The sequence below is a fragment of the Lineus longissimus genome, chromosome 1, assembly GCF_910592395.1.
Source record: "Lineus longissimus chromosome 1, tnLinLong1.2, whole genome shotgun sequence".
Classification (NCBI taxonomy): domain Eukaryota; kingdom Metazoa; phylum Nemertea; class Pilidiophora; order Heteronemertea; family Lineidae; genus Lineus; species Lineus longissimus.
Genome location: NC_088308.1, coordinates 10576383 through 10594687, shown reverse-complemented (window position 1 = coordinate 10594687; position 18305 = coordinate 10576383). Strand labels below are relative to the sequence as shown.

The window sequence follows — 18305 nt, the reverse complement described above, 5'->3', positions numbered from 1 at the left end:
ATACAAGAGGCCTCGAATTCAGCAGTCCTTCCACCTCAACAACCGCCGACAACAACTCTTCATCAGTGACGTGTGCTTCACCAAGGATCGCATGTAACGCGCGTTTCGCCGCTTTTATCATCACTTCAAACACGCCGCCATGGTGGGAACCCAATGGCGGGTTGGAACTCCATGATATCCCCTCCCTTGTGGCCATATCCTGAACTTTGGTTCTATCTAGAGCTTCTACCAACTCCCGTAGGGTCCTCTCTGCTCCAATGAAGTTACTACCATTATCGGTCAAAACATCAGTCGGTTTCCCTCTCCTTGCCGTCATCCTTGAAAAGGCATTAAGAAATTTTCCATGGAATACGTTATCTCCAGGTGCACAGCACGGGAGCACAAACACGTGAACAAACACAAAAAACGCTTGGCACGGACGTTGCGCGATACCTTAACTATATACGGGCCAGCAAAGTCAATGCCGCATCTTGTGAAAGCACGAATCGGGATGGTCACCCTCGAATCTGGAAGGGAGCCCATTAGCTGCTCTCCGACCCTCTTCTTCATTTTCCGACACTCCACGCATGCCGCGATGAACTTCCGTATCGTCATTCTTCCGCCCAGGATTCAAAATCGTTCACGTATCTCCGCGAGCTGGGCGTTAACCCCTTTTGTATGATAGCATCTCATGTGGTAGTGTTGGATAAGTGTTTCGGTCAAAGGATGCTGACTCGGTAGGATTAGTGGGTGCTTGGCATCATAGGGCAGGTTGGAGCGACCCAAACGTCCCCCCACTCTCAACAGTCCCTGGTCATCTAGAAATGGGGATAACGCACTCATTCCTCGCACAGGCTGACCTGTTCGTAACTGCCTGGCCGCTGACTCCAGAGGTGGGGCGGTCTGCATCACTCTAACCCAATAGACCTCTGCCTTCTTGATTTCATCCGGGAGTAGCGTTGAAGGCGTCGGCTCATCCAGCTTCTCAAGGGTTCGCCTCCATCTTAGTAGCCAAGCAGTAATCCTCATGGTTTTAGTCCAAGATGAGTGTCTGTACATCCCAAAGACCGGTTCCCTGGCAGCTGGTTCATCCTTGACTTGGGTAGAGGCGACGTCCGCGGCGGATTTACGAGTCTCCTTTAGGGCTTCTTGGGAATTGGATTCCTCCATCCTTCCTACCGGCCACGTCTCTCTCCCCCCGTAAAGAAACTGCGGTCCATCAGTCCAGCAGTTGGGTGCAGTGAGTTCTTTAATGGTACGTCCACGGGTCGCTAAGTCGGCCGGGTTTACCTCCCCAGGAACATGTCTCCACTGGCATATTGTGGTCTCTAGATGAATGCTCGCCACACGGTGGGCTACAAATGGTTTATAACGACGGGATTGACCTCGAAGCCAGTACAAGGTGTCCATACTATCAGTCCAAAATACTATCTCCGACTTCTCACAATGTAAAGCTTTGGCTACTCGTAAGCCCAACTTCATCCCGAGCAGCGCTGCCATTAATTCGAGCCGAGGAATCGAAACTGCCTTCACAGGCGCCACTTTTGCCTTGGCTATAACCAAACGAACCAACACTCCACTATCAGAGTATGTACTCCGTGCAAAGATTACGGCCGCATACGCCTTGCTTGATGCATCTACAAACACATGTAGTGCCCAGCCCGTGGAATCCGGTTGATAGTACCAACGGGGCACCTTAAACTCAGTAACTTCCAACAGCTCGTCAATCCAAGATTGCACCTTATCAGCTAGTGAGGGAGGAAATGGGTCGTCCCATCCAAGGTCCAACATCCAGGCCTCCTGTTGCAACATCTTGGCTCGGATGACAAAAGGTGCCAATAGTTGGAGCGGGTCGAACAATTTGGCAACCTTACTCAGCAACGTCCTCTTGGTGATAGGGACTTCCTCGACTGGAGTGTGAGTATATCCAAGGGTGTCATTCTTCGCATCCCAATTGACTCCTAATGTCTTGATACATGGTAGCTCCTCTGTTTCAAAGTCGATTCCAGCGACACGATCCTCCTCAGGCACACCTTCTAGGACTTCGATCTTGTTACTACACCACTGGCGTATCTGAAATCCACCATCATGCAACATGGCAGTCGAGTCTTTTCGGACACCGATCCCTTCTTCCACATTCTGGGTATTTGTCATCTCATCATCCATGTAGGTATCTTCGATGCACGCTCGGGCCGCAGCTGGGTACACATCTATCATCCTTTCGGCATGGGTCTTCAGAACATACTGCGCTAGGAAAGGCGAGGCTCGGTCCCCGAAGGTAAGACGAGCTGCCTTATACTCTAACAGCGGGTTGTCACTTCCGAGTTTCCGCCACAAAACGCGATGATACGTCTGGTCCTCTGGTAACAACCTCACTTGTGGGAACATTTCCTTGATATCACCAACTAAAGCGACAGGGCCTACACGAAAAGTCAGCAAAATGTCTGTCAAATCTCGCTGCAACTTCGGTCCGGGCAACATGGCATCGTTTAAGGACACATCTTTAAATTTCGCAGCGGAATCCAGCACAATCCTAACCTTGGTCGTCGCCTTCTGCTCTCTTATCACTGGGAAATGGGGCAAATACCAACATGGCTCCGCAGGGGGTGGTCGTGTCGCAGGCACGAGGTATCCTTTCTCGATGTTGGCCTCCATTACCTCATCATACCGTTTGGCGATGTCTGGAGTTTTACAAAGGCTTCGTTCAAGATTAAAAAATCGTCTCTCAGCTACAGAGCGATTGTTGGGTAAGTTGGGACGATCTTCTTTCCATGGAATCCCGATCTCGTATCTCCCATCAACATAACGGATCGTCCGTTTGGCTTTACTCAGTGCAATCCGTTCCTCTGGCGTATAGAAATATTGATCCTTGGGTGTATCGACATCGGCATTCCATAACCTCTCCATCTCCAGGTCTATCTGGAGTCCTTTGGCGTGGTCGGTGGTCCCATGATACAGGTGAACGTGGTTCGACTGACACTTGGTGGTTTCCTTTGTCAATGGCCCAATACAGGTCCATCCCATCGGAGTAAGTCGCGCGACAGGTTCTCCTGGCTTACCGCCTATCTCACGTCTGGACATTAACAACTAAGGATTGTCAGAACCAAGGATCATGTCAACTTGAAGCGGATCGGCATACTCGGCGAAGATAACATCATTCAAATGTAACCATTCACTTTGATACTTCTTCCAGACTGGAATCTTTAGATTGTCACAAACTTTGTCCATTACTCGGACACCAATGGTTCGAGTTAAAGTCCTCTGGACATTTTCCACAGTAACCGTTGCCAATCCACTCGGCACAAACTTATCCTCTTCTAGGATAGTGGAGACATTCAATTCAACATGTTTCATCTTCAATCCAAGCTCCTTTGCCACCACTGTTCGCAGGAAAGAGCTATCTGAGCCATCATCCAATAGGGCGTTCACCTTCCTCCTCCCCTCGGGGCCGGTAACTAACACTGGAACAACTCGAAGTCCGACTCGAGTGGGGCATGCTTTACCGTCCCGAGAAACACCAAACTGCGTCATCGCCTTCTCAGTCGCAGCAGGTGACGAAGAAACCTGAGTTGGCCTGTCTTCCATTGGAGCCGACATAGCACGATGAAGGGTCAGGTGATGTGTCTTGGGGCATCCCTCCTCCCTGCATATCTTGGTGGATGGACACAGGGCTCCTCGGTGAGAGTTTTCCAAACACCGGTAGCAAAATCTCTTCTCCTTGGCGAGGCTCCAACGCTCTGATGTCGAGGCTTTCCTCCACGTCCTACAATAGGGGACCTGATGACCTTTGCCACAAACACCACATGGTCCATATCTCTCACTAAGTGGGGCAGAAACAGGGGTAGCTGTAGCTTGCGATTGGACATCGGTATTGCCATCTTTCTTCTTTCTCTTGTCTCTAAGCTTGGCTGTGGGCTTCGCGGATGTTGTCTTGGTAGTAGTAGAAGATAGATGGCTATTAGTCTTCTTCTGTCCAGGTTGATTCCTTTTCTTCCCTGCAGACATACGTCGAAGTTCATCTAACTCTATTCTCATACTTACTTGGTCATTCATCCAATCGGCAAAGACTGCTAGGCCATCTTCAACATCACTGTGCAGGTAGGCTTCTCGATAACGGATCACCAGTGAACTTGGTACCTTTTGCAAAATAATGGTATAGAGGGTGGACATGCCCACCAACTCCTGACATTGTCCAGCGTCATCTAGTTTTGATATAAGATCACACATTCTGTTCGAAAGATCTTCCAGGTCCAACAGGTTATCCTCCTTGATCTCTGGAAAGGCCATTACCGTCTCTTCAAATCGTTGAAAGTTTCTCTTCTTCCCGCCGTACCTCTGGTCCAACTTGTCTAATGCCATCTGGTATTGTAGGTCAGAGTAACCGAGATGCTCCACCAGCTTGAGAGGGCGTCCAGTCAAGGCCTGCTTCAACATCATTACTTTGAATCTAGTTGGAACACGAGCCTTGTCCACAAAAAGGGTGAACTGTTCTCTCCAATCCCAGTACTGGTCAACATCTCCATTGAACTTCGCAAGTTTCGGCTTCGCCATTCCCTGGAAGAATTTAGGTAGGTCTGCTGAATCTTCTTCAAACACCGTCGCAAGGGGAGTAGGTTCCACTACACGTCCCAGTTTGGCCAACACATGACGTAACGGCGATCCGGGCTTTTCACGAACAGGCGTCCTGTATCCCAATACTAAAGGCTTCTCCTTAGGGGTGCTACAAACATTCTTCTTCAAACCCATGGCTGGCTTCCTTTCTCCAGGGACGCTACCGCTTGGTTTTGACTTGGGATTTTCAACACCACCATCCTTGGGCTCAATCTTCTTGGTCATCTTGCGTTCCTGCATCTTGACATTGGAAAGAGGCTTCTCCCCAGGAGAAGGCTTCACCTCAAAATACTTACCAACCTCCCTCGGTTTAGAGGTAGGCCCCACATGGGGCTTAACATCTACTACAGGTTCTGGTTTACTTACTAAAATCTCAGAGCGTCCGACAACCGCCTCTCCTCTGAGCAGCTCAGCTCTAAGGCGATGGCGCTCCACTTCATCCTGGCGGCGTCGGATCTCAATCTGATGCTGCATGGCTCGCAGATGACAGTCTTCGGAGTATCGCTCCTTTTCCTGTTTCACGCGCAAGGTGGCAACCTCCGCGTCCACTGCTGCTTCTCGGGACTTCACTGAAATATCATCAAGACCCTCTGAGGTTGAACTCTCTTGGTCGTCAAGGGTTAACGTCTGCACGACAGCATCAATCGGTAGGGGGCGGTGACTCAGGAAACTGACATGTCTCACCATCTCCTTCTTCACTGAAGCGACTACTGGTTCTGGCTTGGGAGTGGTCACCGGCGCAGGCACCACCTCCCCTTCATCAGGTTTGACATCATCAAGTTCGTCGACATCAGGTTTGACATCATTAAGTTCGTCAACATCAGGTTCGCCAGCATCAAATTCGTCAACATCAGGTTTGCCAGCATCAAGTTCGTTGACTAACTCGAGCATGTCATCATCGGCGTTCTCTTCGACATCTCCACCAGTCAGACCAACTACATCTATTTCTCCTTCATCTCTTAGGTGGTCCTCTGTATCGCTGTCTTCCTTCATATTGTCTGGATGGGGTGGTTCATGGTGACCCTCAGGTCCGGCGACTCCCAGTTGCCTCTCCAGCCACTCCGGGCCCTTCATGTCTTCAGCATAATTATGGTCCGATACTTCCGAACTAAATCTGCATGAGCCTGAAAAGGAAGGTGAATCATTAGCATGTATCTCCAAGTACTCCTCAATGGAGTCATCTATCTCTTCAAAACGCTCTTGGAGGTCTCTACTCCACTCAGTTAAATTACGCAATTGCCCCAAGTCGGTTAACAACCCGCCAAGAATCCGAAGTATTTCTCTTATCTCATGGATTTTGTTGGTTAATCTCACTCTAATTTTAGACAAGACTCTCCGACTCCCTCCCCTCGAGAAGATGGCATCTGCTCTACTAAAATCCTTGTCAATAGACCTTCTACATATGTCAATGTCATTCCGCATTCGATGAATTACAAAGTCAGGATCATCATGTCCTGGACCCATGCCAGACACATTCACAACTGGTAATGTCTGAACCGGATCCCTCTTAGGATCCCCAGAGTAAGCAACTTCAAAATCTGCTAGGTGGGCAGGTCTGCGCCGCTGACGCCCACTTCGGGACGGTGGGAGCAGCTCGTCAATTGAATTCACCTCCATACCTGAAATGACTAATTGGTAAAATATTACAATACAGTTGAACAAATTGCAATATACAACTTGAAATCAATCTAAGAATTGGATACCGATCTGTGATTTATGGTGCAAGACCAAGTCCCACACAAGACAAGCATATGAGTTTTAGTAACTGAGTCATTTAAAGTCAACTATGTCATGTATGTGAGTTCATGCGAGCAATACACGTCTGCCTACACGATGTACACGCGATGCACAGGCAATGTACAATGCACACACGCCCATAAAATTTGTAATACAAATGCACAGAACAGTCAAGGGTTAAACCCAAAAGGCACATCTAATTCAAATTTGCCCTCACGCGGGTGCCAGATGAACTGGCGAGTTCTAAAAAATTACAAAGGAGCACTCACCAGCTTCGCTTCGACAAACTTCGGAACTTCTACAGTTATCCTCGATCCGATCCACCCGTCTCCACGCGACTTCAACTAGGCTTCTATCCGAATGTACTAAGGTCCATTCACAACTGACTCCTATCCGTATATCAACACTCAAAGTCTTTACAATTAAGTTCATTTGAAAGTCCAATCACGTGAAGGCCGAAGCGGAATCGGCCGCAAATATACCCTTTGCAGAGGGTTCTCTCAAAAACTGAGGGCTTGTTTAAATTTTGAGCCTTTAGGCTATAACACTTATACGAACACTATAAATTGTCCACAATTACACAAGAACAAGTAAACATGAAATTACACAAGAACAAGTAAACATGAAACATTTTTTTGCTTGGTGCGATTTGACTTAGATTATATTAACAAAGATGACTGACTTGACCTGGAACTTAGCAATCAACCCATAATCTGAGTCAACTGCAAGGGCACTCTGGTTTCAAATCCACAGGCATTGAATAAGCTCTGAGCCGCGGAGAAACAAGCATGGGTCTATGGAGGCCATTGGCATACAGGCCAACTAAGAGCTGATAAACTGCAGTGAATCCCCAACCCTCCTACAGACCTAGAAAACTGTCCCAAAACAAGCGCTCACAGCGGAGCGTAGAAGAGCTGACCTAATTTTTAAATCCAGGAAGCCAGTAAGAGACGTCACGCAGACACGTGACCAACTCGGTAAACCCAAAACTCAAAAGGTCAAGGTCACCCAAGTGACGGAACCAAAAACGAACATCAACGAAGTGCAAGGCTCGACAAAACATCTATACAAACGTACATCATGTACATGCATGCATTCCGTCCAACTGACCTGTGCTATCAATAATAAAACCACGATTTACAACGAACTACGTGGCAGAAACATCCGTCCGCCAAGTCGCACTCGGGCATACAAATCTATTCAAAATGGTGGCCGAGAATGGCGGGAAAATACTTCGTCAACAACTCGCGTAAGGTGTAGCGAACAAAACCACCTAAAACATGTCTAGGCCTACCTTGGAGCGCTCCAAAGAACTGCTGAGAAGTCTATCTACAAGAAATCCCGAAACATGACAGGAAAGCTGAACGAAGACGAACAAAAAACGGCCACGAAACAAACACGAACCTGCTAATACGACAGCAAGAATACGAATGGCGACGAAGAAAGGTCACACGACCCGATTACGTCTACTTCACGAACTAGTCTCGCTTCTGCGAGACCGTCGAAAAGATCGTCTGCTTTTTTCTTTACATTGCAACAACAGTTGGGAAGGGTCACACTCAGTTTATTTCACGGTTTCAAATGGGGTTAAGCAAGGTGGGATCCTATCCCATTTCTTTTTTCGACTTATATCGATGTTTTACTCCTGAAACTAAAGGGCTCAGGGGTCGGATGTTATATAGGAACTAACTTTGTTGGTGCGTTTGGCTACGCCGACGATATCATTATTTTATGCCCATCAAAATTATCTTTGAATATACAGCTGCAGATAGCGGGAGAGTTTTCAGTGGAATGTATGATAACATTTAATCCCACCTAATGCAAACATCTGTTTTTCCAATCTGATCACGGCAGAGTCGACTACCGGGATATTCTGTTCTCGTTCAGAGGGTCCGTGTTCAGGCCGACAGCACGACTCAAATACTATTAACACCGGGTCAGATTTTAACAGAAGGGTGAATTTGTTACTTTCTAAATTCCACAACTGTAAGGTCGATACAAAGGTTAAACTATTTACCACATTTTGTATGTCATTGTATGGGTGCACACTGTGGAATCTATCAGAGAATTCGATAGAGAAGGTTTACACTGCTTGGAGGCAGATTGGTCTTAACCCCTGCTTGGAGGCTGATTGGTCTTAACCCCAGCACACACTGTGCTCTTGTCCCCACATTAATCAACTCCGATCCGATTGATTTTAGCTCCATATCAGGTTGTATAATTTCCTAATGCGAGCTTATGGCAAGCCGTTCGTCCAATAATTAATAAAACCTAGTTTTTTTGAAAAAAACATGGTTTTCTTCTTAAAAAACATAGTTTTTTTCAAGAAAACCTTTTCTTGAAGAAAACTATGTTTTATTGAAGAAAACCAGGTTTTCTTCCATGAAACTAGGTTTTTTAAAAAATAACTTATTCTTTTTGCATAAAGTGTAGGTTCCATGATTTCTCTTCAAAACCAAGTTTCGAAAAAAGAAAAAAACTATGTTTTTATCCAGCCATTTGACTAATAATTAAAACAACCATGTTTTTATCATAAAAACCTGGTTTTCTTCCAAAAGAACCTAGTTTCGTTGAAGAAAACAAAGAAAACCATGTTTTTTAACAAGAAAACGTAGTTTCGAAAGAAGAAAACCTGGTTTCGAAACAACCCAGTCTTTTTACCCCGTCCCCTCAGCACGCGCGTGACCTTTGGGGCGAGATTGGCGATCCACCGTAGTTTACCCGGGTTGTGCGGCCTTTGGTACGTAAATGCGTAGCCCGGGTTGCTAACCCGGGTAAGCAAAATCCAACCTCTCCCCTGCCATGCTCAGGCCAAACAGGGACGAGGTAAAAAGACTAGGTTATGAAAAATAACCTGGTCTTTTTCATTAAAAACTTGGTTTTGAAAAAGAATTGCATATAACGTAGTTTTCTTCAAGAAAACCATGTTTTCTTCCATGAAACTAGGTTTTCTTCGAAGAAGCATAGGTTGATTTAAAAAACTAAGTTATCTTGTTAAAAAAACAGTTTTTTTTAAAGAAAACTAGGTTTTTTAAATCAACCTATGCTTCTTCGAAGAAAACCTAGTTTCGTGAAAGAAAACATGGTTTTCTTGAAGAAAACTATGTTTTTTAAGAAGAAAACCAGGTTTTCTTCAATAAAACAAGGTTTTCTTAATTATTGGACGAACGGCTTGCCATACGAGCTTCACTCTCAGAAAACATCTATGTAAAATTATCTTACAAATTGATTAAGGGCGGGAGTAACTCGTATGTTTCGAAATCTCTCAGTTTAATGGCACAATCATACAACATTCCTAGGCAGGAATTTGTGGCTAGAGGTAAACCAGAGCCTCTCAAACCACGAGATGAAATTTTGAGGAGAGCCGCAGCGATCAGGGACTTCTTGGGACTTAGGGACAGTATGGACACTGATGATAAAGCAATGGTAAATGCCATTCTAGACTTCCTGTGCACACAATAGATCTCATAAGCACTATCTTATGGTGACTGGGGGCTGGCTCTGATTTCTGCGGCCGTCCTCCGCCGGTTTTTTTTAGGATTGATGTACAATCTCGGTCAGAAGTTATTAACCACCTGATATTTGTAAATTACTCCGTTATTCCCCAATATTTTTTCACCAATTTCTGATGCATGGTAGTTAGGTCATTTGTCCATCATTTGGCAAAATGATTTTTCTGATCAATGGGCGGACTTCGGTTTTGTCGTTGTTCAAAGATTACCGGTCCAATTGAGATTTTCTTAAACTCTGCAATTCCTGAAAATTTTCACCTGTAACATCTTCTTGTTACTGCATAGATGGATATTACCATCAAACATTTTCAAAATATTTGATTTTTTAACGTGAAAATGGCAACTTTGTTGGGATTTTGGCACTCTGTTTCTGTGTCCAGTGAACAGCACTCCGAGATGACCCCCTTTCTATAGTTTGGTTTAGTGGTTTTCCTAGACTTCATCAGTTTCATAATTGACATCCTGATTGAATGGTTGAAACTGACCTGCATTCATCCTTTAGGAAGAACATGGCATGGGGTTGTAAGATCGCCTATTATATTAGGCCTTGGCCATTGAAAATACTCTCAGTATCTCCTGAATAGCCAGGATGAACCTGGAAAGCACCCAAGTTTTGATCTGTTCAGTCTGCTGTCAACACATGTTTTGATATGCCGAGGACACATGGCTCAAGAGAACTTTCTGAGTATCAGAAAGGTCAGTTGATGTCATTGAAAGCTGCAGGGAGGAGTAATCGAAATGTGGCAAGGGAAATTGGTTGTTCTCATGCAACAGTGCAATTTTGGTGGACCCGCTTCCACAATGAAGGAAATCTTCATCGCCGAGAAAGACCAGGTGCCCCAAAATGCACCACTGAACGAGAGGATAGACAGCTTGTTAGGCAATCGAGGATGCATCCGTTCAAAAATGTGAAATCCTTAAGAAATGATGTGGGTTTGAGGGCCAGCCTTTCAACTGTTAAGCGGTGCCTCAGAGTGGCAGGACTAAACGGTTGCATTGCAGCACAGAAGGACAAACTAACTGATGCCCACAAGTTGAGCAGATACAACTTTGCAGTGGCTCATCAAGACTGGACTATTGAACATTGGCGTCAAGTTGCATTCACTGATGAGAAGACTTTTGTCGTTGGAGATAATGGTCAAGTTTTCGTTCGCAGGCCAAAAGGCCAACGCTTTCATTCAGAATACATCAAAATTGTTCAAAGAAGTGGTAGATTCAGCGTGCCTGTCTGGGCATGGATGAATTCACGTGGAGACGGACAGATAGTGCGTATAAATGGGAGGTTTAACCAGAATCAGTATCTGCAAGTTCTTGCAGATCAGATGGACAACATTCATCATGCTTTTCCTGACAGACTTATTTATCAACAGGATAAAAGTCCAATACACACAGCTAGGCGTGTTGGACAGTGGCTTCGTGACCGGGAAATTGAAGTTTTGGACTGGCCTTCTAAAGGGGCTGACATGTCGCCAATTGAAAATGTTTGGTCAAAGGTTCAGAGAGATGTGGACTTTACAAATGTTACTAATCAGGATGAACTGTGGCTTGCTGTCGAGGAAAGTTGGAATCGTCTTCGTGAGGACCACGAGTATTGGGAGGGATTGGTTGTGTCACTTCCTGATAGAATGAGGGCTGTTATAGAATCTAGGGGTGACTGGACTAGGTTTTGAATAAACTGTTGTTGTATGGTGATAGTATAGGTGGGGTAGAGACTAAGCACAGTAAAAAAACCCACTATAGTCTGGTTCAATCTAGAGGTGAACCATTGGAATGCCAGTGTGGAACAGTCAATTTTGACCACAAGATTTTATTTGCGTGTTACCCTTATGAAATGAACTTCTGGCTGAGAATAGTCCATGGGCCAATGTTTATTATTGAGCAAGGTCATCCGATTCATTATGCCATAACATGTAACCTTAATTATGTCATTATTGCCACACTCTAACCACAAACTACATTTCCAATGGTCCACCTCTAGGTTGAACCAGACTATAAACATCTTTAAAAAAGCCTGTGTAGATTTCCCAAGTTTAGGCCATGAATTACACTGAAAATAAATGCCAAGTTACAAAATAATTTCTCTCCATTTTCCTTTGACAATAGCAGTTGTTATTCAATAAGACCATAATCTGATCAGCTTCTATTCAAGATGATCAATGAATGCAAAATAACCCATAAAAGGCCTCATTGGACCTTTGTTAATAGGGAAGTGGTGAAGCTTGAGGGGTCATCTCGGAGTGCTGTTCACTGAACACAGAAACAGAGTGCCAAAATCCCAACAAAGTTGCCATTTTTACGTTAAAAAATCAAATATTTTGAAAATGTTTGATGGTAATATATATATTTCCGCTCCGGCTCATCTGAAATTCGAAATCTGAAATCCGAAATCCAAAGATCCCACTCCAAAATTCGAAATCTGCAATCCAATATCAACCAACCGGAGGAAAGCTTACAAAAAAGGTGTAGCGGACATGGCTCAGCGAACATGTAGGACTAATGGCACTTAACTGGTTCCCGTACACCCCCCAGTCTGGTGAGCTGCTGTATTGACAATGTTGAATCGAAGCACTGTACTAGCGAATCTACCAAGCGCAGCAAAAAGTCTCCCTTTTTGTTCCACCCTGTAAATAGTTCGTGCCAAATCGATCCATTGCCTTAATTTATACATTGTACGAATCAATATCAATAGCAGGACACAAACGTTGCATCGGGAAAAACGGCATACAAAGAGCTCTGAATGACGAAATACAGACTAAATGTATTTTGTCGAGGATGGTTTTTCAAAGGTTCTCTGATTGCTTGGTATTTGCTTTTGGGGAGGGGGAGGGGGAGGTTCTCATGAATGTATCCCAAAGAAAGATGTTCTGGGACTTCCCAACATGCTATAAAATGTGAGCTATGCTTGCAATACTGTTTTCTTTTACCAGTGCCGAAGGACTCGAGAAATCATATGATCGAGGCCGTGTACGAATTTCAGCGTTTGCAAACAAATATAATGGACACCTAGTACTAGGATCCTCGGTTAACATTAGCCAGGAATGTTAGTTTCTTGAAAGCCACGCCGTTTCAGGGTGATGAGGTTCGTGATTCGCCTTTGGTGTTTCCGTACTTTTCCTTTTCAACTACTAAGTACTAGCATGTGTTCTGCTCATTTGGAAGTCGCACCTTGGTCTGGTAAACTCTTCTTTCAGTTGTTGCCAAAAAGTTTGTAACGTTTCAGATTTCACACGATATGCTCATATAAGAAGTCCTTAGACTAATCATAGACTGGAATTTTGTACGAGTAATCATTTTCGTGCTGACATACAGCGGATACGTTGATGAACCTCAATCCGGAATCCAGCGGGCTGATTCTGTCCTCCAGTGTGGGTTAACATGCGCGATTGCTCAGGAGTGCCATGCATTCTCCATCATAGTTCATGTTTGCCTCTCAGTTTTCCGATCAATGACCAATGACCAATCTTAGACAGGAATATGGCCAGAATTTCGACTCCACTTTCGAGTTTACCAATTAAAGAAAATGGCTGGCAGTGTAACTGCGCTTGCACGAGTAATTATTTTCGTGCTGACATACAGCAGATACGTTGATAAACCGAAATCCAGGATCCAGCGGGCTGATTCTGTCCTCCAGTGCGGGTTAACATGCGCGATTGCTCAGGAGTGCCAGACATTCTCCATCAAAGGCCATGTCTGCCTCTTGGTTTTCCCATCGAACAAAGCAACATGGAATTGTAGCTGGAGGAAAACTGGTTTAAAATACCCGTATTGGGTGATACAGGTAATACCGCTTTTTCGTTTTAGAAGTCTACATTTCCAAATTTAGCTACTAGATTTTCAGAACCAAAGTATAAAAGATGTATAGCAATATGTTTTCATTCGCGTTATTAGCAATATGATTTCCTTCTCGGGTCATTGTTGTGATAGTTCCTGAAAGATGACTTGATAAAGAAGACTAAGAATTGGGAATTTCAGGAAGGCCGAAAGGCGAATTTCCAAACTCATGCTTTTATTAAAATATAACAGTGCTGATAGTAGCAGCATGAGTTCAAAGTATCAAAGTATCAAATTATATAATTAAAATCAACGAACTGACTATTGAAAGGAATTCCTCATTTGGTCCTAAGCTCCTTAAAGGACCATTGGCATTATTTTGCAATTTAGCGTAGATATAATTGTGGTTTAGACGAGAAGAGACAATACCACTAATGAATATTCATAGGTTGGAGGGTCGAGGCCTATCAATTAGACGAGTGCATGTTTTTAACTCTCAAGTACATATTTGGAGAGGTATTGAAAAAATATTTGCTGTGGCAAGTCTACAGATATAAAGAAATTATTTGATGAAAAAATTAATTTCGAATTTTGCTAATTGGGTAATAGGGGGCGTGTTTTGAGTTTTTTCTGCCAGTTGGCTGAAAAGAGTGGAAATATCAAAATCTGTCTAATTTGTCGATTATAAAAATTTTCCGTGGTCAATCACCAATTTAAATCGCACCAGTTACTCGCAAGACTAACCCGTATATCATATCCGAATTTCAGTTTCACAACTCCACGCATTCTTTGATGCGTCGTGGTCAAACATTGACAATTTAACTGCTAAAAGGCATAAAAAATCAATTGTGGTCTTGTCTCCATTTACACTACATTTTGGGTCAATTTAGTGAAAAGTTTGAATGTGCTCAAATCACTCTAATTCATTTAGAATATTGTATTGCTGATGATTTTAGGTCAAAACAAGCTAAAATAATGAGAAAAAAAACTTAATTTGACACCAATATGAGCCAACCTAGCCCCGGTCTAAGTTCGGTTTCATTTTTACAAGTCTTGTTGTGTTGCCATTCATTTTGTAATTTCTTTGAAACTTCTTAGGCTTTGATTCTAAAAGTTGTTCCCTAAGCAGCAAAGATATTCCTAAATCACATCCTAAATTTTCAGCTCCATAGCTTGCTTATTCTGGCCAGGGCTGGTCTTTGAATTTGGTGCTGTTGGCTGCAAAATCATGACTTTTTGTCCATTTTGTCCTCTTTCGTCGCTTTGGCACAGTTGTACCACTCTTTGAAATGTCTCTCATTTCTCCAAAAATGTCCAGATATGACTTTCCTTTGTTGGAGAGTTGTGGGATGTCATCTACATTAGTTTGAAAAAAATCTCAAAATGTTAACCCCTGAAATGTACCTTCATTGAGACAAGACCACTAATGAATATTCATAGGTTGGAGGGTCGAGGCCTATCAATTAGACGAGTGCATGTTTTTAACTCTCAAGTACATATTTGGAGAGGTATTGAAAAAATATTTGCTGTGGCAAGTCTACAGATATAAAGAAATTATTTGATGAAAAAATTAATTTCGAATTTTGCTAATTGGGTAATAGGGGGCGTGTTTTGAGTTTTTTCTGCCAGTTGGCTGAAAAGAGTGGAAATATCAAAATCTGCCTAATTTGTCGATTATAAAAAATTTCCGTGGTCAATCACCAATTTAAATCGCACCAGTTACTCGCAAGACTAACCCGTATATCATATCCGAATTTCAGTTTCACAACTCCACGCATTCTTTGATGCGTCGCGGTCAAACATTGACAATTTAACTGCTAAAAGGCTTAAAAAATCAATTGTGGTCTTGTCTCAGAAACACCAAAAGGCAGATCAGTCACTTCTCCGGGGGCTCCAGTCCGGGTGAGTCATGCATATTGCATAACACTACGTGGACAGGGCTGTTCTTTCATTCGGCCATTTGCTGCTTATTCTATCATTAAGCAACATTTCCAAGTCGTGTTCGACAACTCTTCCCTCCATTTAAACTTCGAATCTTATTCGACCTAACGAAGCTGCCTCGTCACTGAGGAAGAGGACAAGGTCAAGGGTAGCCGAGGCCGCACATCCCAGAAGGCCTAGTTAATAAAAACGCCGTCGTGAAGGGGACTACAGCTCCTGGACTATAGCCAACCTCCGAACGGAGTTATCCAAGGCTGGAGTCAATCTTACTGCAGTTGTTGGATATACACAGTCTGGACTCACTGCAAATTCGGGACCAGGCTTCGCCTTTTCCAGGCTTCGTTCTGGTGCGAACTGGGCACTGTGTCCCTGTTGAATCAGCAGAATGACATGACTGAACGGATCGAAAGTAGTGGCATAACTGAGAGAAATTCGGACGTTTCGATGCTCAAATCGTAGATGGAAATCCTGCAGCAATCTATGGTGGCGTTGGCCAATGGACTAGCTTCCAAGCAACAGGGACATAGATCGATAGCTGCACCAACTGGAATGAACAGTAGTTCGACCTCTACAGCAGCAGGATACACCCAGGAGACAGCAACGCCGCGAGGAAACAACATACATGTAACGCCAACGACTCAACACCAGCAGCTGACGACATCCTTTGGAGTTGCCACCGATTCACTGCCGCATATCGACGTCATCTCGCCCAGTCTCCGTCACACCATCGTAACTATGTTGATCTTGCTCTTCTTTTATTACCTGAGGCGGAATGCACTACTGAACTACCAGTGTCAGAAACAGTCGACGTCAGTTTCATGCATAAACAGCACTCCTCTAATAATGACAAGAGAGTACAAAAACCACTCACGCTCGCCGAGTTTATAGGGTAGGGCATTCACAACCTATAGAAATATAATGTGCGAGTACTATCCGTACGGAAGGCAAGAGTTGGATGCCTATGAATGTAATGTAGTGGAGATAGCATCTAATGGTGTGTCACTCTTCTACGAGTAACATCGTTTGCTCTCCATCCGGGCCGCCGCCCATTTGTATAAAAATAACGTCAAGGTTGACTGGTCAATTGGAGACCGTAATCTGTTCGCCAAAATTTTCACGGGCTCTAAGGTAAACGCATGTGGCGTTTGTGGATCTATTGCCCATCTTACTAACTTTTGCCCCAGCACCACTAATCACTCGCATCGCCAACATATCAACCGAGCCCGCATGTTATCTAACTCCTGCAATAGTTCGAGTCGACAAGTCGATAGCCAACGGCGACAGCGACTATATATTAATGGGTGCGAGATTTGCAACAACTATAATTCCACCCTGGGTTAAAGACGCAACGTTTGCGATTTTGCCAACGCGTGCACGGCTTGCAATGGCCCGCACACCTGAGGCCGGGTATAACACCGAGTATAACACCCATGATGTCAGAACCAATAAGACTGACCGCAGCGAAAGACAGGACTGCCCCTTTGCTCCGCCAAAGGTAACTCACGCAACCAATGTCTCCAACCCATCAATCAAGGCTTGACTACCAGATCTCAAGCTAACACTCCCTACACCCCCTCATTTAAATATGCAAGCTTCTACTCCAATTGGCATCGACAAACTTGAGTCAGAGTTGTCAAAACATCCAGATCGCGAGTTTGTTCACGACCTCAAAGAAGGCATATGATTTGGTTTTGACCAGGCATTGTTGGTCAGTCAACAACTTCGTTTCAATGCAAAAATCAGCGCACCGCACAAAAAGGGCCTGAGTTGATAGCAAAGGAAGCCGAAAAAGCTTATTTGCTTGGTCCCTTTTATGAACCGCCTTTGTCTACGTATAGGATTAGTCCAATTTGTGTCGCAACTGGTCGCTACGTTGATTGTTGATATTTCCGCTCCGTATGACGACTTGACACTCCAAGTCTCAATGATCAAGGAAAGCTGCAGTTTGAGTTATGTTAGGATTGATGATGCGACAGAAATAATCCGTAACCGAGGTAAAGGTGCACAGTGCACGGGCTATGGAGTTCTGTTCTTGCTTATAACACTGAGACTGTTTATAATAGCGGCTTCTAATCTTATAACCGCTTCATCACGATGTTTGGCTCGGATATTCTACACTCCAATTCCCATTCGCTGCAAACTCTCGTTCCTACCGAACAGGTTCTCATTTATTATGTAGCCCATTGCAATTGACAGCTCTAATTGAAACAATGCACGATTAAAAACTATCTTGCTGGCATCAGGCACGGTTTGATAACACTCGGCTACAACAACCCTCTCACCGATCTGTCGACCGGAAACGGATACGGCTAAAGCACATTTTGAAAGCCGTCAAACGTACTCAGGGTGAGGCTAAGGCCCCTCGATTGCCAATTACCATCAATATACTGGCCAAGCTATTTTCTTTGTTCACTGTAGGCTGTGTTGATCAGTACACCGATTCTCTCATGAGGGCCGCGTTATGCAAGGCTTTCTACGATTTTTTGCGATGTAGTGAATTCACGGTCAGTGGAAACAAATTTGACTCGTCCAGTACTCTTTGCTAGGAAGATGTTCAGTGGTCAAACCCCGAGGATTACTTTTGCACTAACATCATAGCTTCATTTCGTCAGGGTGTCACCGTTATGATCTTAAGGACCAATGGCGAAACTTGTCGAGTCAGGGGCATCCAGCATTTCAGACAGTTTCGGGGTGGTCTCAGGACAGACTGTTGCTCTCCATTCTTCCTCATCTCTCCATGAGGACAAGCTTTAA

General features: G+C 44.3%; 1 protein-coding gene across 1 annotated transcript; it reads right to left on the bottom strand.

The window, feature by feature from the left end:
- Positions 1-609: 609 nt before the first annotated feature.
- Positions 610-3003, bottom strand: LOC135497084 (uncharacterized). Its single transcript, XM_064786794.1, has one exon. It carries the CDS (start codon positions 3001-3003, stop codon positions 610-612), a length of 2394 nt encoding a protein of 797 aa, XP_064642864.1.
- Between the last annotated feature and the right edge of the window lie 15302 nt (positions 3004-18305).

What these genes read in the sequence shown, in the direction of transcription:
- LOC135497084 (XM_064786794.1), bottom strand. Translation starts at nt 3,003, where the DNA reads ATGGGATGGACCTGTATTGGGCCATTGACAAAGGAAACCACCAAGTGT.